Consider the following 27764-nt stretch of genomic DNA (forward strand, 5'->3'; position numbering starts at 1 on the left):
GCATGCTTGTAATGGTGTGCTAATTTTTTTTCGGAGACTGACAAAAACATGACTTGTTGGATGGGGTGGAGAGGGAATGATTGTGGCTTGGCTTAATAAGACTTTGTTTACAGGAGTATCTTAGACAGCAGGTGAATGTTTTGAAAGGGTTGTACATGAATCTTACTGGTAAGGACTGGGATGAGGAAGCTGTGAATTAAAGGTGGGAAGTAATCACATCATAAAAGGGCACTATTTGCTTCTATGTCCTTTACTAAATAGTTGTGACTATCAGCAAAACATCCTTTTGAATTACAAGCCAAAACAAGACCTTGGTCTAGACAGCAATGGAATTTGTGGAGTCCTTTTTTTAATGTGGGTTTTTGATAACAAAGTCCTAATCATGACCAAGTTATTTTCATGCCCATTGCATTATCCGTTTTAGTTTTACCCTCTTGACAGTCAGCCCATTTTACTTTTAAATTCACCTGTCTCTAGTTGGGCGACGATAACTCCAGGCATTACCACATAGGCTTTTTATTAACAGTCATACCCTTTATCCTGTTTGTTCCTATGAGTTTGTCCATAGAAAACAACCGGATTAACAGTCTCTGTCAATAGACACAACTATTGATGAACTGTGGCATAACTAGTGTCCTGAGCTACAGTGACCGAGACTATAACATGAACGGATTGTATTTAAAAATGATGCTTGTATTCCATATTCTGCTGTCATTTATTTTTGTCCAGCCAGTCTCTGTACTACACAGGCTTGATGCTAATGAGGTCTATTGGTTCTAGCTTCTATTTTCTGCTTATGCTTTTGATAGTCAGGCATGTAAAAGAAAAATTCTGAGATTACTTAAAAATCTAGATGTCTTGCAGTATCATTAAAAGCATGTAATAGAACCTGTGCAGTAAAATAAAATAACTTTTAAACACAACTAGTAAAAAAACAATTTTAACTTTAATACAAAGGTCCACATAATTGCTCTACCAGTTGATTATAATGCTGGTAAGTGCTATACCAACCGCAGTAATATAACACAGTTGTGTGTAACTTTATTAGGTCTTCTTTGTAGTAAAAGGTCATCAAATTCCAGTATAACTTGTTAAACAGTGAATAGGCGTTCAAACTGCTCTTCAAGCTAAATTTTCTATAGGAGCTGTGGCCATTTGAATAAAACAAACAGCTAATGGAAGTGAGAAGATTCAGAGTTTATAGTAAGAAGAAATCTGTAAAAGTGTGGGTCCTCAATCACAGCCAATTCGGCTGGCCAACTTCTATAAATAATCCATTGTGAATATGTAGCCAGGTTTGTGTGTGGTGCAAGAATTGAATCCATTGTTGTCTTGTGAACTGTGAACATAGTCCAGACTTTGGTATGATGAAAGCTGGTTGTTCACAGTGCTGACAAAAATGTGGCTCACATTGATTTTCATAGTTAGTGTTAATTGGTTTTGCTCTTACAGGACCGCATCGGCCGCCCCTCGGAGACTGGCATAATTGGTATTGTGGACCCAGAGTGTCGAATGATAGGACTTCGTCTCTATGATGGCCTCTTCAAGGTCATTCCCCTGGATCGGGAAAATAAGGAGTTGAAAGCCTTTAATATTCGTCTGGAGGAGCTTCAGGTGATAGATGTAAAGTTTCTCTATGGCTGCCAAGCACCCACCATCTGCTTCGTGTACCAGGTAAAAGTGTCATGCACTCAGTAGGAAAGTAGTGTGTAGAATGTGCTGCTGTATGGGGAGTCTTCTTGAAGGTGCTGTGTGTCTGGGAACTTCCTATTGGTATGTTCAGTATGTGGGCAGCAAGTAGAGCCATGATCATGTGTAGCCAAGAAATGTGCTATCTTTAGGGAAGGTGTGGTGTGTTTGTAATATAATAAAGGTGGCTCTTGTGGTGTGGTAAATGAAGGACCCTTGGTGTGCAGTACAATCAAGCTTGTGTAGTGGTGACCATCGTGTAATTTGTTGCCCTTGTTTGTGTGGCCTTGAAGGTGGACTGCACAGTGAGGCTTCTAGGGATCCGAGTATTGGGGAATTCATGTGTGGCTCTTAAGTTTTTGTTAATACAAATATTGGCTTTTGAAATAATGTTACCTAAAAGGAACATAAACTGTTGTCAGACAATTACCTGCAAGTGTATACTAGTGATGCAAGCAGTTGAAGTATATACAGTGAGTCTGAGAATTTCATAAAGGACACAAATCTGACCATAAGGCCATACTCCAGAGTGTTTGTCTAGATTATAACTGTCTTTCCAACAAACCCAAATCTTGCTATGTTTTAGAGGACATCTCTGCTTTGTATAAGAACCTATCAAGATGCATACATTATTCATGCCCTGTAACTTCCCAAATAGAGAAGGGGTGTTTGTGGCTTCCTAATGTTGAGTTTTATGGTACTATTGTTATTATAAACCCAAGTAGCAAGGCCTTCTTGACCTGATGATTATGGTCAATGTGATTAAATATGTTGAGAGGCCCATTGGCTGCTTTTCAGAATAACTTCCATACCCAGCACACAGTGGCAAACCCTGCATTGTGGATACCCAAGTATGGAAAACCATTCAGTTCAACCTTCAACATCCCAGAGCATGCCATCGATGCCACTACAGACCTGGAAAAGGACTAGCGGACACCAATTGGCTTGCTGGCCAGAAATCATGGTGAAGTTTTTTATTGACTGCATCAATCACTTAAGAGCCCGATAAAAGGGGGTGACTCTGATATACAAGCAGGTTATCTGCATTCAATGAAACCTGGCCCTCCACCCCGGACACACACTGAAAACCCGAAAACACTTCCTTGGTTCTCAATATCTGGTCCAGAGGCTCCATGGGAAAGGCAAACAACAAGCGGCAAATGAGCATCACTTGTCTGGTTCCCTGCTTGATGAGGAATGGTAAAGACTGAATGCCATTGACCCGTATTCTGGTGGTTGGTCGTGTGTAGTGAAGATGGACATAAGGTAAGATCTAGGTTTAAGACACATTCTTATGGAAACAGCGAAGAGATATTTACAGCTCACTGTGTCGGATGTGATCTCAAAATCAACATGTTGGAGTCTTTGTGTGGTCCGGTCCGGTGAGAAGAAAGTGCATGCGGAGATATCAGATGGTATGGTTAGTGGACAGGCCAGGCATGTCTCCACTCCTGGACTAAGGGGTGGATTCACTAACGTAAATGATTGCCAAGGGCCTTGGCAATGATTTCCAGATAAATGTGGTTGGAGGATCACAGTGGTGGCAGTCTCTCTGAAATATTGGTAAAGTCCGAACCTCGGAGCCTCTGATGTACATGTTGCCCAAAAATAAGGCTATCTTTGAATCGAGGTGCTTGAAAATATCTACAGGTAGGCCATTACGTCCAATGACTTTGCCGAAGGGTATTAGGGTGATAGCGTTGCTGACCTTGTAGGCAGAGTGCACAAGGTTGAGACTGTTGAAATCCACTGCCGGTAGTGAAGACAGTGAGAGTTCGCCCAAAAAGGAATATGGCTCTGTTTAATACAGAGAGCGTTAATGGCTTTAAAGTTATGCCTAAAAAGAGCCCACTACTTGCTAGTCAATGAGTAGACGTCCATTATTAGAGAGTAACTTCTTGACATGGTGGGACAGATGCTCACAATGGCATAGCCAGTAAAGAAGTTTACCCACGTTAGCCCCACAGTCGTAAATAAGACTCTGGGATTCAAACCATCAATTTCTTGCTTCATTCTGATGCTGCTTCAGAGGGTTTCTGAAAGACTTTGGAGGAAGGGGGCCCATAAATCGGGGTAGATGGCTGCTCTGTTCTCCACTGTAAGACGGACGCTCCATTGCTAAGGAAAACCAAAGCTTATGTAGCTAGTAGGTATGGTCCAGTATGCTCTCAAATCCCCAGAGCAGGAGGATCACTTGACGTGCAGCATTTAATGCGAAGGCCATCTGCAGGCCTGCAGCGAGCGCAAAAGGAAAACCGGGGAATTACGCAGCCCAAGTAGAGTGTACGCGGGGAAGCAGGAAAACCTGGAAGCGTAGTATCAAACACTGAGTCGATGTCATCTAAAACATGCTCCCAGAATCCAGACAGTTTGGGGCAGTGCCACTGGAGAGGAAGGAGAGAACCCGTCAGCCCACAGCCCCTCCAGAATTCGCTGAGTCGATGCCATCTAAAACATGCTCCCAGAATCCAGACAGTTTGGGGCAGTGCCACTGGAGAGGAAGGAGAGAACCTGTCAGCCCACAGCCCCTCCAGAATTCGCTGAGTCGATGCCATCTAAAACATGCTCCCAGAATCCAGACAGTTTGTGGCAGTGCCACTGGAGAGGAAGGAGAGAACCTGTCAGCCCACAGCCCCTCCAGAATTTCTCAGAGTGCCCCTTGTTCCATCTGCGGATATGTGCTGGAGTGAGATACCAGTAGGAGACTATTTGTAGGCCACCTCCGTTCCAGTAATGTTGTGTGCAGTATGGTGTAATCTATAATAGATATCATTTAATTCCTTTGAGGAGCGGGAGCGCCCCAATTCCTCCTCCCAATGTAACTGACCTTTGCATTTACAGGCAGAGCCATTATCGGAAAGCAGAGCATAGCGAGATAAGGCATTTATTACCCTTTTTATAGACCAGCCATTTCACGAAAATGGTAAGTCGGCGAGAGGCTGCCGTCTTATAACCTGGAGAGATCACCCCATGCCGCAGCTGAAGGTAATAGCATACATCTGAAGGGGAAAGAGAGTAGTCCTGTTGAAGTTGATCTATGGGGATCATTTCTGAAGGGTCGAAACGGGAGCCCACCCATTTGCACCTTTGCTCATGCCATCGGCTGAACACTTCCAAGCCGCATCCAGGGGGGCAGTCTGGCTTATCGACAATTGGCGACATCGGGGAGAGGAACATCGGCAGGCCCCCCCAGAGGGCAACGCATTCCCATACTTCCATAGACGTAGCAGTCAGCGGACAGGAGTACAACCCCCAGGCCCTGTATTTGCCAGCAGCCATGCTTCCCGCCAAATGTTCACACAAGCGACAGTCTGGTCCATGAAGGACCAGTGCTTTTCGGAGAGAGACCTATTCTACGAGATAACGGAGTTGCGTGGCTTGGAAATACAGAGTGATCTGGGCGAGCCCTAAGCCTCCCTTGGACCGTGAGAGCTGTTTTTAATGGATTGGCGGTCTTTTCCAGCACCAGACTAATTTGTTAGCAAGTTGCAGAGAGCGCAGCACCGCGGGTGAAGGAGTCAATGGTGAGGTCTGAAATGAGGCCTGAAAATTTTTGAGAATTTGCAAGAGTACAGTCATTTTACCTGCGTCTATGCAGCCTGACCAAGCCAACCGCAGATGATTCAACAAGGACGTAGACTTATTTGTGTGGTCAAGGAGGAACCCATAGTTTGCCGGGAATGTCTTTGCTGTAGTGTAGGCGAGCTGGATGCCCAGATACGGTATGACCTCCGTCTTCCAAGCCAGTGGAAACCGGGCACGAGTGCTGCCTCATGAGTGGGAGTGAGCGACATGTTCAGGATTTTAGACTTTTTAAGGATAACTTTAACCCCCAAGACCTCTCCAAATAGATGCAACTTGTCAATTAGGGACGGCATGGATGAAAGAAAGATCTTTTCAGCATGCAAGCTGATGATATCGGTGTCGACGTCTGATTGGAAGCTGGATATCTGCGAGTTGTCTCTTAATTCGCTGCGCCATCGGCTCCTTGTAGACCACAAAGGGGAGTGGCGAGAGAGGGCAGCCCTGACTGGTGCCACGCTCTATCGAGAACGTAGCGTCCCATTGACCCGGACGGAGGCTCTTAGGGCGCTATAAATACAGCAGATCCATTTGATGAAGGTATTCCCCCTAAGCCAAGGTGCCGTAGAGTTTCAAGCATGTATGGCCAATGGAGGTGGTAAAACGCTTTACTCTGCATCAAAGGAGCGGAAAAGTGCCTCTTTTCGGGACCTCCGAATGATGTCAAGTTGGTGCAAAAGTGTTTTAGTATTGTCCATGCTTTGTCTCGAGGGCATAAAAGCGGCCTTTTTGGAATCCACCAGCCCCGGCATCACCGGGTTCAGACGGGAGGCCAGGATCCCAGTGAAGAGTTTGTCGTCTATGTTGGAAATGGAATTGGGTCTATATGACCCACAGTCTCCAGGGTCTCTTGATTGCTTAAGTATCACTGATACGGACTCCTCCATCATAGTCTGTCTACGCGCCCGAGTCAAGAAAAGAGTTAGTCATGTAAAAAGGGGAGCTACCTCCTGACAGAAGGTTTTATAATATTGGGCGGTGAACCCATCAGTCCCTGGCGGGCTTCAGCCACGTGATTGCTGCGCCCACTTCCTCGACTCATTTTGGCTGATCCAGTTGGGACGCGAGTGCTGTCGGTAATAGAGTACAGGGCCCTGTAGGAATATTTGAAGGTTGTGGCGATTTTCGCATCCGTGTGAACCTCCTCCCCCAGCGCCGTCCGAGTCGAGCTCACTGAACCAGACAAGGTCTTGTTGCGGAGCCTATGAGCCAGCATGCGTCCGCAACGGTCACTGGTCAGGTAGGATTTGTGTTTGAACCGGAGGAGGGCATATTCCGCCCTATCTAGATCAAGACGCTTAAAAAAAAAAAAAAAGCCTTTCACTCCAGGACTCCACCAGCCCTCCTGCCTGGCATTCCTCTGCTATTTAAGGACATCTCTGGCAACACTGGCTGTCAGGCTAAAGTGGTGAGCATTGTCTGCTTTTCGTTGTCCATGGTGGCTGTGTCCCTTTTGTGTCTCCTGTGGGTTCCTCCTTTCTTGTGCCACCGATGCTGACTGCGTTCTTTGTCGTCAGGAGAGTCAGACCTCCCCTCCACAGCAGTCTCTTCTTTAAGGCCCACATCCCTGAAAGCCTCCCGAAGGGTCCCATTTGCGCAACATACTCTCATAATGAAAGATGAGGTGGAAGGGGTGGCCCCATGAATATATCCCTTTCTCTCTTGAGGTGCACTCTGACGGGGTGAAATTCTGGAGGGTAATTGCAGAAAAGTCCTGATACAGTATGTGAGTATGGCACACGAACTGGACTGGATGGGTCTCTCTGGCCTGGCGAAGGATAGACTCCTTTAGTTGAAAGTTGTGTACGCAAGTATGTCTTCAGGGGGGGGTGTTTCCAGATCTGGGCAAATGAGACTAAAGTCCTGGTCATTCTTAATGTCCATTCCTTCAGGGGACCCCAGGATGTGGAAGAACAAAGCCCCAACAAAGTCCCAACGAAGTCCCTCGGGTCCTCTCCCTGCTCTTGGGCCGACGGCCCCTCCTTCAAGTCGATTGCCCCCGCTGCCCCTCACTAGGGTTCAGGCGGTTCCAGGGGCTCCGGGGGATCAGACTCCTTACCAAATCGTCCCTAGGGCCCAACCCGTGCAAGGCCTCATGCTAGAGCCGCTCACTGCCGTCACCTTCCATGGCCGACACAGCCAGGGCCTAGTTCAGCTCTAGTCTGCACCAGGGCCGCCTCTCCTCCGCTGCCTATCACCAAGCGGGAGCCCTGGCCCTGAGTCCTTGCCGGCTCCGCTTGAGAGATTCGGCGGGGGTGGTGGTGTCACACTGCCTCTATTTCCTCACCCATGGCTATGTACTGGTGCTGTAACAGTGCGGCCGGCCTCCTTCTGCTCCGTTAGCTTCACAGCCCCGACTGCTCTCTGAGCCTGCCCTGGCCCGCCCCAACAGCCGCCTCAGGGTACGGTCTTCGGCAGAACTCCTCACCAAGCGCCAGCGTCTTTCTGGGCAGCAAACTCCTCACCGCTTTCACTTCAGGTGGCCGCCATCTCACTTCGGAGCAGCCTCTGCACAGCCACGTGGCCGGCAGGCCCCAGGCCGGCTACCCACCGCAGGGTGTCCTCGGCTGCAGGCGGGCTCTTGCTGCATGAGGGGAGGGGGAACTCTTCCCCACCCTACAGTGTGCTGCTCCCTTGCGCTGGGGAGACTGCAGGACGGCACTGTCTGCTGCTAGTTCTTGGCGGAGTCGGACAGACACGAATGGAATGGAAACACGCAATGGTTCTTCCTCTTCTGAAGAAACCTAATGCGGATCCGACTGAGCCTTCTAATTTTCGCCCAATTTCCTTACTTCCTGCTTTTTCAAAAATTCTTGAAAAACATGTGAATGAACAGCTAACACGATTCGTGGAATCTAATAACATCCTCCACGGATCCCAATCGGGCTTTAGAGCCGGCCACTCTACTGAATCTACTCTTTTAGGAATTACTGAAACTATACGCCTGTTTCTGGATAAAGGGGAAACAGTGGCACTCATTCTGTTAGATTTGAGTGCCGCCTTTGATACTATATCTCACTCTACCCTTTTAAAAGTACTCCAAGCAATGGGAATTATAGGATCAGCTCTTGAGTGGATCAAAAGCTTTCTCACTAACAGGACTTTTCAGGTCTTCCCTCCATCGGCTTGCTCCAGGACCTATGCATCTCCGCATGGAGTGCCTCAGGGATCTATTTTGAGCCCCTTGCTATTCAATCTTTGTCAGCCCTTTAGCTTCCATTGCGGAAGAGGCTGGGCTGTCAATCTTCTCTTATGCAGATGATACCCAGCTTCTCTTATCTCTATCCGCCAATGATAAACCTAGTATTTCTTCCCTTCAGCTAGGGCTACATAAAATCGCTAACTGGATGCACACCAACTGGTTAAAGCTAAACGGAGGAAAGACGGAGATTCTGATCATGGGGAAGGAGAAAGATCTCTGGGGCCCGCACCATTGGCCTCCTGAAATGGGTGAACCTCCCAAACCAGTGCAGTCGGTACGCAATTTGGGCATAATGATTGACGACCAGCTGACGATGAAGCAGCAAGTAGCAAAGACCACTTTTACTTGCTTTATGATCCTCAAATGGCTCCGTAAGATATTATGGATAATGCCTGAATCTTCGCGGAGAACAGTCATCCAGGCCTTGATAATGCCAAGGCTGGACTATGGCAACGTCCTTTATCTAGGAGCTAATAGGGAGTTAATACGTAAACTGCAGGTGGTGCAGAATTCTGCAGCCAGGCTACTTTGCCAGGTACAGAAAACTTCCTCCGTCACAGGCCGTGGTGTCAGCTAAAATTTGCATATGACTGGGGAGGCCTGTTTGAAGTTGACTTAGTTCCTAGGCCCAGTCCTATTAGTCTTTCTGTCAAGGGAACATCAACCTCTTCTCAAACCTGGACCTTTGTTCTCTGTTCTGGGCACAGTCAGAAATTGGTGAGAAATCGCAAACGGGCCACCAGAGGTTTTAGAAGGGAAAATTGTACTTTCTAAAAGTACCCTTTTCTTATTATATTTATCAAACATTCTGCTTCACAATTTAATTGGATTTTAATAACTATTAAAAATGGTTAATTGTTGTTAGAGCTGTTTATTAACCACAATTAACATTATTAAATTAAATGTACTAATGTAGTCCAGGGTTTTCACATGGAACAGTCAGCCTTCCTACGTTTAAAATAGCTTTGGAGCTTTATCACTGTAAGTACATGTTTAACATTAAATTTCTACATGTCCTACTTTTCAATACCATGCACCCTTGGAAGCTGCCTTTGCCAACTTTAAGGAATGTATGAATAACGTCTCAGCCTGGACGACTCAGAATTGTTTAATATTAAATACCGAGAAAATAGATGTCTTATGTATGAGGCATATGAGCTGCAGATCACACTCTATGCATAGATCGCCATCTGGTGTTGGGCCCGGATGTTTGCGGTTTGTTATTGTCTTGGAACAAGTCTTTGGAAGTCACAAGATAGGTGACTCCTCCTTTGGACAATAGTGCGCATGGGCATCGACTCCATCTTCAGATTGTTTTTTTCTGCCATCGGGCTCAGATGTTTTCTCCAGTTCGGAATCTTTCTACCTTTCGACGCACAATCCTTTAACCTTTCTTCGGTATTGTATTCGATCACATTTCCCATTCGACGTGCATCTCTACAAACTTGAATTCTTCTGTTCCGGTCGGCCACAAAGGCCTTCGTGCCAATCTGCGCCATTAGGCCCTTTGGCTCATGGAAAGGACTCCTTTCAAAAAGTGTCCTCAATGTGGATCCAAGTGTCCACACGCCTATCTTCATGAGGTGTGTAACCTCTGCTTTTCACCAGAGCACAAGGCCAAAGACTCTTCAGCTTGTGCCTTGTTCCGCTTCAAGAAGACAATACGGGATCGTCTGGCTCGAAGAAGCATGGCTCGATAATCAACATCGATACCGGACGATATCTTCGAAGAAGGCATCAATGTACCGGAGCAGGAGCACATCAAAGAGCAACATTAGCGCCTCTGCAGCTGACGACTCCAACGTCGAAGACCTCACTCCAGGGCAGCAGGTCGTAAGTACTGACATCGACCCCTTCCCCCCCACTCATCCTTAAAAAGGATTTGGTAACACCTTAACATTCGGGCCTAGGTGCGCACCGGGACAACTTCCCACGGCCCGCCCAAAGAGAAACCACTGTCTTCGTCCGCACCGAAGCCTGGTTCCACATCAGCCCACTCGGCACTAAAATCCACTGACACTGAACCTTCGGATCCCAAAAAATCGTCGGAACCAAGGAAACAGCCGGTTCCGAAGACCACTGACACTGAACCTTTGGATCCGAAAAAATCATCGGAACCAAAGTAACAACCGGTTCCGAAGACCACTGGCATAGAAGCTTTGGGTCTGAAAAAATCATCAGGACTAAACAAACAACCAGTTCCAAAGACCCCAATGAACCCCAGAAAACTCCTGATTCCAAACCTGAGGAGCATAAAATAACTCCAAAACTTGTGCCACACAAACACTCGGACCCTAAAAAATCTGCACCGAATGTAAGAAAGTGACTCTGTATATACTGGACCAAAGTAAGGTACAGTGTGCACAGAGTCCCCAGAGGTTTGGCAGAGGCTATAGTTAGATATAACCTTACTCTCTTGTGGTAGCTTGGTCGAGCAGTAAGGCAGTATCAGAGGACCGTGTAAAGCATTTGTTGTACACACTCAGTCAGCAAATGGTCTCACACACTCAAGAACTGAACTCTAGGCCAATGGTTTGTATAAAAATATATAGTTGTTTTATTTGAGAACCAACAATAGGTATCAAAATATACTTTCTCAGAATGAGATACTTTAGTTAAATACTTTTCAAATAGGCAATAGATGTTTGAGTACAATAGATAAAGTTGTTGCAGAAGGCAACACAATTTCAAACACAATGTGACATTGAGCTCAATGTGAATTTCTAGTTAAATGTAATTAATTACTTTATGGATTACTTTTCTAACGACACAACTGGATCCTGGATTCAGTTCAGGGACATCTCCTGTAAACAATTGAGTGAAAGCGTTTTGGTTACATTTGTGATTTTTAAGGAATATAATTGTATTTTCAAAGTTAACACTTAAAAACGTTTTCACATAGAATCACCAATGTTCTCCTATGGGAGGAAATTCAAATAGCAGGTAAGTCTTAACTTTTTCTTACTCCTTGTTGGATCTTGGATCCAGCACTGATACGCACTGGTAAGCAATTGAAAGAATGCGTTTGTCATATAAGCGATTTTTAAGAAATTTGTACGTTTGGAAATTGGACACTTAGAAGATTTTCTGGTGAAAACCAGACAATGGGTTCCTATGGAGGAAAATTGAGTTAACAGTAAATCATGGTTATAATTACTTTTCAGGCTCAGTGCTGGGCTGAATGATACAGCACTGCGATCTCTCCTGATAACATGTGAGTAATTCGGAATTCGTTATTCGGCTGATTTTAGATGAATATTTTAAAGTTACAAAACTCCACACTTTGAAGAATTTCAAAGTGAAACTAGTCAATGTTACCCTATGGAAGAAAAGTGAGTTATCTGCTTTTGGGTAAGTACTCCACTGACAGAGTTAAGGTTCTGGTCAGGTAGGTACAGTTGGTACACCCTCAGCGACACAGGGGCAGCCGGGTGCAGAGAGAGTAGGCCCAATGTTATCCTATGGGAAACAGGGGGCCTTTGGTTGGTGGCTGCTGGCAAGCAGGCCACACGGCTGTGGGAGCTGGGCTCCTGGTCACTTGCTCAGGGCAAATGGGGAAGTAGATTAGGACTGAGGTTGCACTCCCAGGGGCACTCGGGCAGCTGGGTGCAGGGTGCTTTTGAGCCGTCGGGCGCTCAATGTTATTCAATGGAAAAGCTGGAAGGTGAACAAAGGCTGCAGGCTCGGGTAGGGAGATTCTTCAGGTGCGACCACCACTTCGAGAGGTAAGTTGGGATCTTGGAGGATAGGTAGGCACCCAGGAGTTGGGCACAGGGGGCCGTGGGGCGCCAGGTGCAGGGGTGTTTTTTGACGTCGGGAAATCTTACCCTCAGCTGGTCGCGGTTGGAGGGGTCCCTGGTTGTGAGGCTGCAGGCGTCGCCTGGGTTGTCAGAGGGTCCTTGGGCCCTGGATTTCAAGACACAATCGCCGGGGGTGACATCCTCAGGGTCTTTGTCCACTCCGGCACAGCCTGGGCTCGGCCGGTGCAGAGTGGGCTGAATTTGCGGTACCTGGCTGACACCAGGGGTGTTGCTTTTTGAGCAGAACCACTGCTCATGGGAGTCCCAGTTGTGCTTCACCTCACCTCTCCCACCTGAGGGTTGGGGTTGTCAGAGGCTGGCACAACCCCTTCCCTTCCTTTGTTTTTCCCGCCTGTCTTCCCGCTACTGTGGGGGTCAGAACCCGTGGGGGCCAGTTGCTGAGTACAGCAAGTGGCCTGGAGAAGCTCACAAAGGCCGCAGCCTTTAAAGCTCCCCCTGCCCATCCTGGGGGAGGAGACCTTGTACCTCGTCCCAGGATGTGCATTGTTGCAGGCCCAGGAGAGCTGATGGCTCTCTACCCAGGGGTCCAGCAACATGTCTGCTGGGTGGCAGCATAGGCAGTCCTCTGGATTCAAGCCTTGAGTCGCATGAAGCTCCTTATGGTGAGGATGTCACAGTCACTGTTGTCCTCAGTCCCCTACACAGTCTACAGACAGACCGCTCGTCTGCTCTAGAAGCCTTTCCTGTGGGCGTCATTCTCCTTCAATGTCCGGAGGTAAGTCTCAGTGTAGGTGGTCGAAGTCATGGCACCTACTGTCTTTTTAGCCTACCTCTGGTCCCCACTATTCTGTTGAAGTGTCAGGGCATGAGTCCCCCCACACCTCCCCACCTGGCCTAACCTGTCTCTTGATTCTATTACTAGGTCATCTCCTTCCTCTGGAGTGCCCTTGGGCCCCAGGGAGGTGCATGAGGTTGTGCCTATGCCTCCGCCGACGAGTTCTCCATCGACTTGAGGTCTGCTTCCGGTTTATCCAGTGCACAGTGAGTAGAAGCTGCCACCTCCTGCTCTGCCGACTCCGATGTCGGCATCAGGCTCTTATCTGCCAGTTGCGATGCCGATGCCATCGACTCTCCTTTCGATGTCGAGGCGTCTCCTTGGCGTCGACTAGCTTTGTTTACTGCATTTTATGAGATGCTGATGGAATCAACCATCTCAGACGCTCTTCCTCTGCTCTCTCCAGCCTCCGGTCTCCTCCTGGTTTGGCTATGGCGGACTTGCTCAATCGAGTTTCTGTTATATTGGATTTACAACTTCCTTCTGTGGCGTTGTCAACAGCCCCTTTACTTGGCATTCTACATCCTGACCAGTGTTACATAGAGCATGTTCTTCCTTATAGTGAATGTCTCTTTGGTATCCTGTTGGCTGCTTGGGCTGAACTTGAAACAGGGCTCCATGTGGATCGCTCTAATTCTCACAGGCATTGCCCAGCCCCGAAGGATCCGTCCTGTCTCCTTAGCCATTCATCTAATCAGAGCTTTGAGGAACAGGCTGCTTTAGCCCCCCCATAATATTGATTTGATCCCTCCAGAAAGAGAGGCCAGGAAACCTGATGCTGGTAGTAGGTGTATTTTCTCTTCTTCTAGCTCTACACTGCAATCTCTGAACACTTTGTGTCCTCTCCTGCTCCTTCCACCCCTTGTGGAACTCGGTGTAGTGCCTCTTACCATTCCTTGTTGAGGAAACCTGGAATGCTCTGTTCCATTGGTACGAGATGGGCAACAAGCTGCCAAACTTAACATCCGCTGTGATATGGATACCACTAATTATGTTGGCTGTGCTACAGTCTCTTCCCTAGCAGTACGTTGATGTGCATAGTTGCTTACTTCCAAGTTTTGCAGCATGAATCCTTTTCTCGATTCACATGCTGTGCATTATTTTGCCATCTAGTGGTTGGGTCCAGAATAGTCTTCGTTTTTTGGTTTGTTTTTGCTTGCTTGGGGCATCGTTGACCACCATTTGGTTCTAGGTCCATCCTGTGTGTGACATCAGACTGCGCCCCAGAAGTTCCTGCGTGTGGTAGCCATCTTCAGATTATCAGCCTTCATAGGGAACGGTGCTTCTCTCTCTTTCAAGGTGACATCCGGTGTGGTGTTCCTGCTTGCTGCAGGTGCTTTTCTTCTAATTTATGCTGACCGTTTCCAGACATCTGGAACATAACATACTTTGCGGCCTTGTGGGAGCCTGTTCTTACAGCTTCTTTTTGCCGCTTGATTAGTTTCTTCCCCAGTACTTACTCTATAGCGGGTATTCTGTTTATGTTGTGTGGATGCACTATAGCCTTGTTCCCTGTTTTTCGAGGACCTTATTTTTGATGGCTTGTAGCCATTTTGTGAGCTACCTATACACTTAATATCCCTTATAGGGACTTCGGCTTCATCATTTCTCTGCTCCTTATATCCATATGTGTGATAATGGTGCCGCAGGCTGGTTGACTTTTTGGCCTGAGTAACTTTCATTCCTGTATATGACCTTCCTGAGTGTGGACCTTCTCTTTGTTCTGTTTTGCTCTGTGGGATAAATAGCTTTTCTCTTACTTAGCTTTTGTGTTCCTATTTGATCAGGTCTAGGCTCTAAAAATCCACCTCCACCTTACGGTATATTCACTTTCTCCATCACCCTTGTGGTATTGGCATTTTGGGTTATTGGTTATTGGTTCATATTGCGTCTGGTACAGCTTTCTAGTGTGAGCCCTTTTTTCTACTTTATTGTGCTAATGATGCTGTTAATCTTCAGCAGTTTGGTATTTTCTTTGTGACTGTTTTTACACATCAGGTGTTCTTACCTACTTAATTGGGTTACAGCCACTGCTGTCGCTTCTTGTGGGGTGAGGGCGGTATATATAGCTGCCATCGCCCCCATAGGGTAGCTGTTGAGTCTGCTGGTCTTTTCAGTTTGGTTCCCCGGGACACCACTCCCTTTGATTGTTTGGATCTATGTCTCGGTATTCTTATTTCACAGGAGGCTAGGTTTCCCTTCCTTTCATGTTTCTTTCCATCCTCATTGTAAGTGGAGATACTATTCTCTCACAACTCTGTATGCCACGAGTGCCTTTCATGGAATTGTTTTTCCATGTAGTGGACTACTTTCTTTTTTTTCCCCCACCTTCCATATGGGAGAGGTTCAGTTTACCCCCCTTTTTTGGTTGGGGTGTTTAATTACTTTTTCTATGGGCATATCCTATTCTGTCCAACTGATTTTTTTCTGCTTCTGCACTGTCATCCAATGTTGGCGGCATTCTCACCCTTCTTGGGGCTCATTTTCCATTCTAGTCTACTCCCAGTTTTAGTCCACAGCTTTGGTTCGGTTATTACCAGTTTCTCAAGTTTTCTTGGAGCGTTGATCTGGTTTCTGACTTGTTTCTCATGCTTCCAGGGGTTAGACAATAAATGACTGTCAAAATCGACTGTTTTCCCTTAATTTCTTCCTGCCTTTTGTTTCACTCTGGAGGTCTTCTGCTGCTTTTGCTTTTCCTTCTGGTGCGTCTGCTTTTTCTCATGCTTCTGTTTCTTTGCTGTTTAATCTTTGTTTAACCTGTTGCTGACTCCTGGTACCCTTCCTTAGTTGTTGGATTTGGACAGTTGCCCTTGTTTTCCTATAGTGGGTGATGCCTTCCACTTACTACTTTTATGTGGCATTGTGCTGCTGTTTTCCAGCTTTGGCGTGCTGTCTCCACCTCAGTTACTGTCATAACTTCTTCTTTTACAACAGTAGGTTGTATTATCTCTTTCCTTACTTGTTTACCTCTTTTGTCGGAGTGTCTTTAGTACCTCCACTTCTCGTCCTCCTGCTCACAGGTGGAGGACGTGGGTTACCTTCAGAGGAGTGGATATACGTTTACTGTACCCTGAATGACTTGTGTGTCTACGGGCATACTTATATTTATTTATCTTTTGATGTATGCATTTATAGCCCTATCTCTTGAATGGATCTCTTGTCCATGTCTTTTACTTTGTGTGTGTTTTGCACTATGGTTGTCCGGCCTTCTATACGGTGTACGTCACTGCATTTTACCTACACACTTCTTGGTGACCTGGTTCAACCGTCTTTAGTTGTACTTGTCTGTTTCCTTCCTTCTTTTCAATGAGCTTCTCCATTGCATTTTTCTGGAGGATGCCTTATATATCTATCAAGGTTCTCAGTATAAGAGCGCTTTCTTTTTACTGTTCTTTTTGTTTTTTTAGCGATGCTCTTCTGTATTCATTGTTCTCTCTTATACTTTTCTCCATCACTTTATGATTGGAGGTGCCTTTCTTCTAAATTTGTTTCTCAGGAGTGTGTCCTTTACGATTGGTGGGTGCTCTTTATTGGTTGCATGTGTTTGCTGCAGCTGAGCACACTGTGTATGCTCCTTCCGTTTGGTTTTGAGTCTGGACTCTATGGACTGTTCTTGGTCGGTTTGCATTCCCCGATCATAGGTTGCATCCCTTTCTGAGGCTGCCTCTTTTACGCTACCATGTTTCTCATGGCCTTATAGCTTTCTACTCCCCACGGGCGTCCCATAGTCCTTTTTGGAGATCAGTCCTTTCTATGAGTATCTTTGCTTCACCTATAATTTTTTGGATAGTCTGGACCCTTGCTATCTTTTGGATCGGTTTCTCCTATTTGGGGATCTATTGTGAAGTCAGTATGCAGCCTCTCCTCCAAGAATGTTATTGCTTGGGTATCTGACTCTATATGGAATCTGCGACTAGATATCTCTATCAGATAAACAAGTAACACCTTCAGTAATGCCTTATCTGGTAGAGACAGGATCAAACTGCAGATTCCTCATTGACCCACCCATCCTCCCCGCTCTGCGAACTGAGGGCCCTGGTGACTCCAGACCCCCTCTTTGCTTACTACTACAGTGGACTCCTTTGACGTCACATTCGGGAGAAGACGGCGCTACGGAGTTGCCCTATGACCGTTAGTGACGCGCAGAGGTACTGCTGAAAATAATTGCCTCTACCAGATAAGGCGTTACCGAAGGTAAGTAACTTGCTCTTTAGGGAATGTTGTTCCTGAATAAATGGAAAAGGCATTTTATTTTTTTTTTTTTACCGGACTTCTTATTCTACATTCTGGTGTTCAGGCTACGAGTGAGCCGAGAGCCACCAGAAATGGTGAGCTTGTTCGTTGGATAATTAGCGGTGCTGGTCATGGTGGCTCTGTAAATGATGCAGCTAGTTTTAAAGATTGGGGAGAGGATGTAGCCTTGCAGTTAGAGCTGTCAACCTCAAAGCTGGGAAACCGTGTTTGAGTCTCAGCAACAACGCTCAACATCCTTTGATTCTGGGCAAATCACTTAACCTTTCCATGCCTAACAAAAATGAATGTGTCCGTCTGTAAGGAAACTGGTGCTCATATAAAGCGCTCTGATACCCGATGTCTAGAGTCTAGTTCGCGCTATATAAAACAATAAAAAAAAAAAAGATGCAGGCTGTCACGGTGGGGCCAAAGTACTTACATCAGTATGGGACTGATGTGGTCATATTTCTTCTGTCCTTGGATGAGACTTACTGGGGCATGTAGGATGCCCTAAGGTATGCCAATATGGAGTCTAGAAGATAAGGCATTGCCCCCATTCACATGTTGAAGTATGAGGGCTTGATCTGCATTTCTGAAATTGCATTTTAAAAGAAATTGAATCACTTTCTTTTCTTTTTTTATAGACCAGTGAGCTGGTACCAGGGCATCTTTGCTTCACCCTCCAAGAGCACAATGCCAAAAAAAACAAAGTGACGTGGCATTTGGTGGAAGTTCTGGTTTTATCTGGTCTCACCTGGCTTCGGGTAAAAAAAAAGAGACAAACACTATTGGTGGAGCGTAGACATTCTTGTGTTTAATGGGGGGTCCCTTCCAGGTAGCCGGATACCATGAAGTATTGTGCATCCCGTTTGACATGTTCTACGTGAAAAGGAGAATTTTGGTGGAATGCTATGTCATGGCAGCTTTTAGGGAAGTTAAAGTGAAAGTGAACATTTGTAAACCTGTACCTCCCCAGGAAGGAACAGAAGAGCCAGTTAACTCCTTCGATGCTCATGACGAGCTCAGCTCGTCATGGAGTTTCCATTGATTTCAATGGAAATTACATTGAAGTTCATCAAGGTGCTTAGCATCCATGTGGTTAAGTGGGTCACCTGCAGAACTGGTTGATCAGATGAAAAGTGTTGTCTATGTTTTAAAAGGCAGCCCCTCTCTTGAACTTGTCATTGAGGCCATTGACCAGGGTAGGGCGTGGAAAGGGTGCATCTCCATAACATTAAGCCTGAAGGCCATCCGTGTAGGATATGGATCATTAAGTAGGTCAGTTTAGTAGACCCAGGAGAACATTTGACATTCAATAGCCAATGTTCCTGTGCGTAATTTGAAAAAGTACAGAAGGAAATAAAATTAATACTTCACAACCTTCAACTCGCCCACCTCCCCCGGCACAAACTACTGTTATCTAGTTCATGCCGCCCCAGTGAAGAGTACACCGTGAACCCTGAGGGGGCACAACAGAAATCTACTCCTACAAGCATTCCAATGAGAATGATATGCAACCTGTACCAATAACCACACAATATGAAAACATTGACTCCTGAAAACTGAGGAAAAGATGTGCTGATGGTTTTGGTGTGTATTCTTTCCAAGGAACCTCCTAGGAAGTAGTTGTGCGTGGCTGTGTGAGAGATAAGTGGAACACGCTTGTAGAGTGGCGACTGCAGCAAGGTGCTTATGCTGGAGCTTGGGTGCCAAGAAGCCAGCAGGTTGACCTGGTGCCGCACCTGCACCCATACCCGCATCCAGGGCACAAGTCCTAAAAAAAGAAGTGGGGGGATGCTGATGTCACGACAGGAAGTGACGTCACGAAAGGTGGCTTGCACCATCAGACTCATTGCCTCCCCTCGCTCACCCCTTAGATGCGAATGCATCAGAGAAGCCAGCGTGTGAGCAGCATTCTGATTGGGCTCCGATCTCGCCCCAGAGAGGCCAAAGAGTGAATGTGTGGCTCTATTTGCTTCAGTTATCGAGCTACGGTAAAATAAGTGGGAGGACGCTGTCCACCCGCATGGTACCCCGACTCGAGCCCTGCCCGCATCTATACTGCTCCTCAGTTTGACACACCGATGCATGCTGCCCCCCCTGCGTCTTCGTAGGGGAGCTGAGTTGGTAGTGGAGTGGCATACTGTTTTTTTTTTTTACACGACCCATGACCGGTCAAGTTGGGGCATCATTGAAGGACAACGTGTATAGGCAGCGATTCTTTGTGGTGTGCGAGTGGCCGGCAATAGGCTGGTGCAGCTTGCGCCTCACCTAGGGGTTGCGGCCCACACACTTGTCTGTGCTGTGTTGTCATTGCCTCTATGTTGCTGTGCTAATACCATTTATTATCACTGTGTCCCCTCTATATCCTTTCCTTCAACTAATTTGGCCACTATTAGCTACCTCTGTCACCATTACTGCTGTACAGCTATATCTCCTTTCTCATTGTAGCTAGGGGTTGAGAGTTTTGAGTAGCCTTACAGCATAGAGTAGTATTACATCAGTATAACAGTATTACATCAGTATCACAGTAGTACAGCAGTACTACACTGCTGCACAGCCTTGAAGCTGTTTGGCACAGACAAATGCACTGTTTTTTCTGGTGCCTTTTTGGTGTTTTCTGGTACATTGGGTTCGAGGCATGTGGGCTGCTGAATTTATATCTGTGCATAGATCGCCGCCTAGTGTTGGGTCCGGATGATTGCACATTGTTGTCCTGGAAGAGTCTTGGAAGTATCACGAGATAGATGGCTCGTCCCTTGGACTACAGTGCGCATGGGCATCCTCTCCATCTTCAGATTGTTTTTTTCCGCCATTGGGTTCGGATGTACCTTCTCGACTCAAGTTCGGATTATACTTAAAACATTTTTTGCGAGGCCAAAAGGCCTTCGGGGCGTCGGTATTGTCTCTCGTTCGGTGCCCGGTACTTCATCCAGTTCTTCGGACGGGACGTCGAAGGCCGTATTGCCTTTTCGACAGCTAGGCCCCAACGAGCGTCGACGATGGAACGGAGCCCGTTCAAGAGATGCCCCGTCTGCAACTCCAAATACCCTCACATCGATGTGCACCCAGTGTGCAATAAGTGCCTACCCCCGGACCACGACGAGGCCAGCTGCATGGCCTGTTCCAAGTTCCGGTCGAAGAAGACACTTCGGCTTCGACGCGCCGCGAGGCAGTCGGCCCAGCAATCAGCGCCAGAACCAGAAGATATCTTCGAGGCAGACAACATTGAGGGCGCCGATCAAGAGGATCCTGACCAGCAGTCGGACCCTGCATCGGAGCACGACTCACATTATAGTGTGGACGGAGACCAAGACTACGTCCATGAGGAAGACATCGTCTAGGTAGGAGACGACGCAGAAGCCATCGGAGCCATCGATGACGACTCGGGCGATGAGCAAGGGCCATCCTCAATCGCGGGGCCCAATACTGACACTATACTCTCTAAGGCTCAGGTCGAGGCATCGCCGGAAGGCCTTAGCCAAGATCTTTATACGCATTCTATAGCCCCGCGTCCAGGCCCGGCTAAGAATACTTTTACAGAGCCATCGGTCAATCAGCCACTTTCAGCGGCAAAACCGAAACCGACAGCAACTGTATCGAAACTGAAACTGCTGAAGTCAGTCCTCTGATTCGTCGGCTCAACCCCAATCTAAGAGTGTCATCAACCCTTCGGGGTCACAAGGGGGCGTCGACCCGAAACACGGGACGCCGAAGCCTGTCTCTGCCGTCAAGCACGTCGCGCTGACGCTGTCGACGTCCACGCCCAAAGATGGCGACACTGGCAAAGGACTCAAGGCTAGGAAGACTGTTGATCCGAAACTTCCAGCCTCGGCGCCGATTTCCAGCAAGGCCTTCGAGTCAAAGTACACCCGGCCCGAAAGAGCACATCGCGTCGAAGCAAAAAGGCGTACCTGTTGCGCACCGACAGCTCGAATCGACGCAAGGCTGCAAACAGCCCAGTGATCCTACAAAGTTAGTCGGATCGAAGACTGCAACACCCTCAAAAAAGGTCGGTTCATCTCCACTGCTTACACAACCTATTAAATATGGACTGCCCCCGACCGCTCAACCAAAAACCTTCGAGCCACAAAAGGGCACCGACACTACCAAGAAAGTGTCGGTAGTTTCGAGGACTCAGTCCACTGAGGAGGATGTGATGTTCCAACCACCCTCCTATGACAATCAGTCAAAACTGTTCATCGACTCAGATACTGGTAGACTCACCATTTACAAACGGAAAATAGTTCCAGAGACTCCTTTGGAGTCATACAAAATCCCTCTGAAAAGGAAAAGAGACTCGGCAACCTCACCTGTTATTTCCGAGCCTGTGGAGTCCTATGAACAAGACTATTTCTATTCGCCCACACGCACCTATGAGGATATAGGGGAGGAATACAATGAAGAGGAGTTCAATTATCCTGCTGACACAGATCAGGATGACCAGCAAGCCTGGACTGACCCTGTTGACCCTGGTGAGCCACACACCACACCTGAAGTTCAGTCCTATACCATCAAAACCTCGCCTAATGAAGATACTGCTGCGTTTAACGCTTTAATTGAAAGGGCAGCCAAAAACCATGATGTGGACATGCATGCTGACCCAGTAGAGGAGGACTTTTTGTTTGATACTTTCTTAACATCAGAAAGATCAGTAAAAACATTGCCTATGCTAAAGGGTGTCCTTAAACACGCTACTGACCTCTTCAAGGAGACCACAAGGGCACGGGTTGTAAACCCAAGGATTGAAAAGAAGTACCGGCCTGCACCTGTGGACCCTACGTACATCAAATGCCAGCTCCCGTTGGACTCCCTCGTCGTGGCTAATGCTCGTAAGAGGGCAAACTCTCAAACCAGTGTTGATGCTCCCCCTCCGGACAAAGAATCCAAAATCTTTGAAGCATCTGGCAAGCGAGTAGCGGCTCAAGCAGCAAATATTTGGAGGATCTCCAATACACAGGCCCTATTAGCCAGATACGATATAGGGCACACTACGACACGTTAGAGCAGCTACTGCAACACCTGCCTGAGGCTTATAAGGAGGGAGCAGAAATGCTGATACAAGAGGGGAAATTAATTTCAAATGCGTCCATCAAGTGTGCGCTAGATGCAGCAGACACGGCAGCTAGGGCCATAAACACAAGTGTGATGCTTGGAAGGCATGCCTGGCTACGCATCTCTGGTTTTTAGCCGGGGATACAAACTACTTTACTCAACCAGCCGGTTAACCCTGATTTTCTCTTTGGCCCTGATGTAGACACAACCCTTGAGAAAATTAAGAAAGACACTGAGACCGCAAAATCCATGGGGGCTCTGCAGTCACAACAGTACAGGGGCCGTTCCTTTCGTCGCTCCGGTAACAGGGGAGCCTCCAGAGGTCAAGCATCACAACAAGCCCAATACAACAGAGGGGCACGCAGACCACCTATAACAAGAACAATAGGGGTGGCTATCGTGGGAACAGCACCAAAGGCAGAGGACGCGGAAATAATAATGCCAGATCCTCCGCCACCAATAAACAGGGACGTCTTGTCACTGCCCCCCGACCATATAACACCAGTCGGGGGAAGACTCCAGCAGTTCCTGCCAGTCTGGGAAGGCATAACCACAGACAGGTGGGTGAGAGACCTTATCCAACACAGCTATTGTCTAGAACTAACCTCCACTCCACCCAACATACCCCCAAGACACCGTCCTATGTCCGCAGAGCACATGCACTTATTGCAGCAAGAAGTACTCTGCATGCTGCAAAAAGGGGCCATAGAACTCGTGCCTTTAAATCAGCAGGGTACAGGGGTGTACTCACTGTACTTCTTAATCCCAAAAAAGGACGGGTCTCTTAGGCCCATTTTAGACCTCAGACCCCCTAAACCAGTACATCTTGTCAGAACACTTTCACATGCTAACTTTACATCAGGTACTGCCATTGCTCATTCAGGGAGACTTCCTAGCAACCCTAGACCTAAAAGATGCATATTTCCACATTCCCGTTCACCCGGCACACAGGAAATAGCTCCGGTTCACCATAAACAACCAGCATTACAGCAATACTATAAAGAAAACGTATTCTATGATATGAGAACAACTTAAAGGCTACCTCTAATGGTTATGTTGACTGAACATGAGAACACCATATATGAACATATACCTAGCTACCTCATATTTGTTATATATACCTGTTTTTGTTATAAGTTTTAACCATAGCATATTTTAACGTGAACGTCACATGTGTTACGAATATACAGGTGTTGTACTTTAACTGTTTTTATATATGTTAACCCTCTACCTCTCCTATGTTAAGCGCTCTGATACCCACGGGTCTTGTTCGCGCTATACAAAACTTTATAATAAATAAGCATTACCAGTTCGAGGTCCTGCCTTTCGGGGTCACTACTGCCCCCAGGGTGTTCACCAAGTGCTTTTGCGACAGTGGCGGCGCACCTTCGGAGACAACACATCCATGTCTATCCTTATCTGGACGACTGGCTTGTTAAAGCAAAGTCAGCCCAGCAATGTGCCAGCCACATGTCCCGCACAATTCACCTCCTACACAGTCTAGGATTTTCACTAAATTACCCAAAATCTCACCTTCAGCCTGCACATAAGCAACAGTACCTGGGTGCGACAATCAACACTCTAACAGCAACAGCGCACCCAACCTCAGCCAGAGTCAACCGCATGCAATTGCTCATTCAGAAATTCAGGCCCCAACAATCGCTCCCAACGCAGGTATTCATGCAGCTGATAGGTATGATGGCCTCCTGCATCTTTATAGTCCCTCACGCAAGGCTACACATGCGTCTGCTTCAGGAGTGCTTAGCACGACAGTGGAACCAGGCTCAAGGACATCTAAAAGACCTAGTGTTGGTGACCGGTCGTGCATACAACTCTCTGCATTGGTGGAACACACAAAACCTTTGCAGGGGACGACAGTTCCAAGAGCCTGTACCACAGATAGTGCTGACAACGAACGCATCTCTCCAGGGTTGGGAGCGCATGTCCTCCAGTATACAGTGCAGGGACTATGGACAGCGCAGCAGCAAAAGATGCATTTCAACCTGTTGGAGCTCATGGCGATTTTCATGGCAATGAAGGCCTTCAGACTGCATCTGTGCAACAAAGTCGTGCTGATCCGGACGGACAACATGACTGCCATATATTACATCCAGAAGCAGGGAGGCACGCACTCTCCACAATTGTCTCATCTAGCCCAGAGCATGTGGAAGTGGGCCATTCAAAGGAACATGTTCCTCATGGCGCAACATCTCCCAGGCAAAGACAACCAGATGGCGGACCTGCTCAGCAGGCACAGCCACCAGATGCACGAGTGGGAGATACACCCCTCAGTGCTCCAACCATATTTCCAGCAGTGGGGTCATCCAGAGATAGACCTATTCGCCACAAAGGAAAACGCAAAATGCCAAACCTGCGCTGCCAGGTTCCCACACCCGCAGTCTCAGGGCAATGCGATATGGATGAACTGGTCAGGCAGATTTGCGTACGCTTTTCCTCCAGCACCGCTCATACCGCTGGTGGCACGCAAACTGCGGCAGCACTCCATGATGCTCATCCTAGTTGCTCCAACGTGGGCACGGCAAGCGTGGTACACCACGTTCGTAGAACTTTCAGTGGTGCCTCACCACCGGCTGCGCCTCAAGCCCAGTCTCCTCACTCAGAACCGTGGAGACATTCAGCACCCAGATCCGCAACAGTTGAACCTTGAAATATGGCTCCTGAGGTCATAGTTTGGCTACCTCAACCTGCCCCCTGACTGTATGGACATAATCAAGGAGGCAAGGAGACCTACAACCAGGGCATGCTATGCGGCCAAATGGAAGCGATTTGTCATTTACTGTTCTAATAATGACATAAATCCGATAGATGCATCCACGCAAAACATTGTTGTTTGTTGCACCTATACAGATGCAATCTGGCGTATAGTTCCATTCGGATACATTTGGCCGCAATGGCAGCTAATCTTCAAAACAGACAGCATCTTTCTCTTTTTAGAGTGCCAGGCATTAAAGCTTTTATGGAAGGACTCAAAAGAGTGATTCCTCCCAGACACCCTCCTTCACCTGTCTGGAATCTGAACATAGTTCTCACCAGACTAATGGGACCACCCTTTGAACCTCTTCACTCTTGTGAGATAGTTTCTAACATGGAAAGTGGCTTTTCTGGTAGCAATAACATCGCTGCGGAGAGTTAGTGAGCTTCAAGCCCTAACTATTCAGGAGCCATTCATACAGATTCATGCTAATCGGGTGGTGCTGCGTACCAACCCGAAATTCATGCCTAAGGTGGTGTCGCAGTTCCACATTAACCAAACCATAGAACTGCCAGTTTTCTTCCCAAATCCAGACTCGGTGGCAGACAGGGCACTGCACACACTAGATGTTAAAAGAGCTCTCCTGTATTACATACACAGGACGAAGGATTTCAGGAAAACTAAGCAACTGTTTGTTGCCTTCTCTCCACAACACAAAAGCAATACCATTTCCAAGTCAGGTATAGCCAGATGGATTGTTAAGTGCATACAAATCTGTTATCAAAAAGCTAAACACACATTAACAGTTCCCCCACGAGCGCATTCCACACGCAAGTTAGGGGCATCCATGGCTTTCCTAGGTAACATTCCTCTAGAGGATATATGCAGAGCAGCCACATGGACCACCATACACACATTCACCAAACACTACTGCGTGGATGTACACTCCAAACAGCAAGCTGCTGTAGGTCAGGCTGTTCTCAGAACTCTTTTTCAGACTGCTGCAGCTGGCGCGGGCAACCACCGCTAAGGAGGATACTGCTATGTTCGAGGCATGTGGGCTGCTAACATATCTTTTGCATAGATCGCCGCCTAGTGTTGGGTCCGGATGATCGCACATTGTTGTCCTGGAAGAGTCTTCGAAGTATCCTGAGATAGGTGGCTCCTCCCCTGGACTACAGTGCGCATGGGCATCGGCTCCATCCCCAGATTGTTTTTTTCCGCCATTGGGTTCGGATGCGGTCTCGACGTCTCTCTGTCGGAACCGAGAAAACTTACTTCTTTAAGGCCAAAAGGCCTTCGTTACCTACGTCGGTATTGTTTGCGTACGGTCTCGAGTTTCTCCCGTCTCTGAGGCGGAATCTGTGGAGTAGAGTTACTCTTCGGACATCGATGCCTTCTCATCGCAGCAAGACCACGACTTTTTCAACATGGACCGGAGCCCGTTTAAATACTGTCCCGTCTGTGGGTCCAAATACCCACATATCGACGTGCACCCGGTCTGTAATAAATGCCTCTCGCCAGACCATAACGAGGAGAAATGCATGGCCTGCTCCAAGTTCAGGTCGAAGAAAACGCTCAAGCTTCGGCGCGCGGTGCGCCTCGAGGCCCGGCGGGCGGCCCCGGCACCCGATAACATCTTCGACGGCCCAGAAGAAGAGAGCCTAAGCCATCATCTTCAAATCTCACCACCTGCGACTGAGGTCGAGGCCGATCCCGAAGAAGACGACGGGGTCATTGAACAAGACCTTGAATACGTCGACGAGGTAGGGGACGACGAAGAAGTTTATGGGGCCGCGGAAGATAGCTCAGGGGATGAGCTATGCCCCGACAGTTACACGGATCAGGCTCAGGTCACGGGATCGCCACTCGGCCTTACCCAAGACCCTGCACCGCAAGCCACGGCCCCGCCTTCAGGCCCGGCCACGGACATACCTGCGGGGGCTACGCAGCCCGTATCAAAACTGAAACCATCGGTATCGACTGCACCTAAAATGGCCTACGCCAAATCGAAACCGAAACTACTGGATTCGAGTGCACCTAAGATGGGGGACGTTCCATCTAAAACACCGAAGCCTGCTACCTCATCGGCTCCGTCGACCTCCGGGCCACAGAAGTCGAAGAAGACTGTCGACTCGACAGTGCCGAAGTCATCGGCGGGGGAGGCGTCCTCTAAGAAAGTCGTCCGTCAAGGGTCGTCCGGGGCGACGCCGGCAAAGTCCACAAAAGTCGTTGACAAACATTCGGTGCCGACAGGGGCACCGTTAGACGAACGGGGGGTCGAAGCGGAGTCTACAAAATCCCTCGGATCCAAGAGCGGAGGCTCTACTCATAGGTCCAAAGACTCCGTGTCTAAAGCTGCGGCGTCGACGACTAAGCCTCCAAAGGATCCACAGAACGTCGGAGGCGAAGGCCCGTTGGTGGCCTCCTCGTCGGCGCCAGGTGCCTCGGTGGGTGGCGCATCTCACATCGCTAGTTCACTGCAAAGAATTCGTGAGAAGGCTACTGCGACGTCGGCTCCCGCGCCGTCGCACCAGAAGACGCTGGACGTGCCTGCAAAGCCTACTGCCAAGCTTCTATACATTCTGCCGCCGAAGGAGGCCCCGAAAGCCTTTGCACCAAAGACGGCGCCAAAGACATCAGAATCTTCCACGTCTGGTGGACTATTGGGTCGACAACACGACTCAGGAGAAG

General features: G+C 47.8%; 1 protein-coding gene across 1 annotated transcript in view; it reads left to right on the plus strand.

Annotated features, from left to right (window-relative positions):
- DDB1 (damage specific DNA binding protein 1) overlaps positions 1-27764 on the plus strand; it is a 1014306-nt gene that overhangs the window by 69918 nt on the left and 916624 nt on the right. The window contains exon 4 of the mRNA XM_078680637.1: positions 1453-1674. Within this exon, the coding sequence (XP_078536763.1) occupies positions 1453-1674 (222 nt within the window). The remainder of the gene's footprint in view (positions 1-1452; positions 1675-27764) is intronic.

Source organism: Lissotriton helveticus, chromosome 3_1 (assembly GCF_964261635.1).
Source record: "Lissotriton helveticus chromosome 3_1, aLisHel1.1, whole genome shotgun sequence".
In the NCBI taxonomy this organism is placed as follows: Eukaryota; Metazoa; Chordata; class Amphibia; order Caudata; family Salamandridae; genus Lissotriton; species Lissotriton helveticus.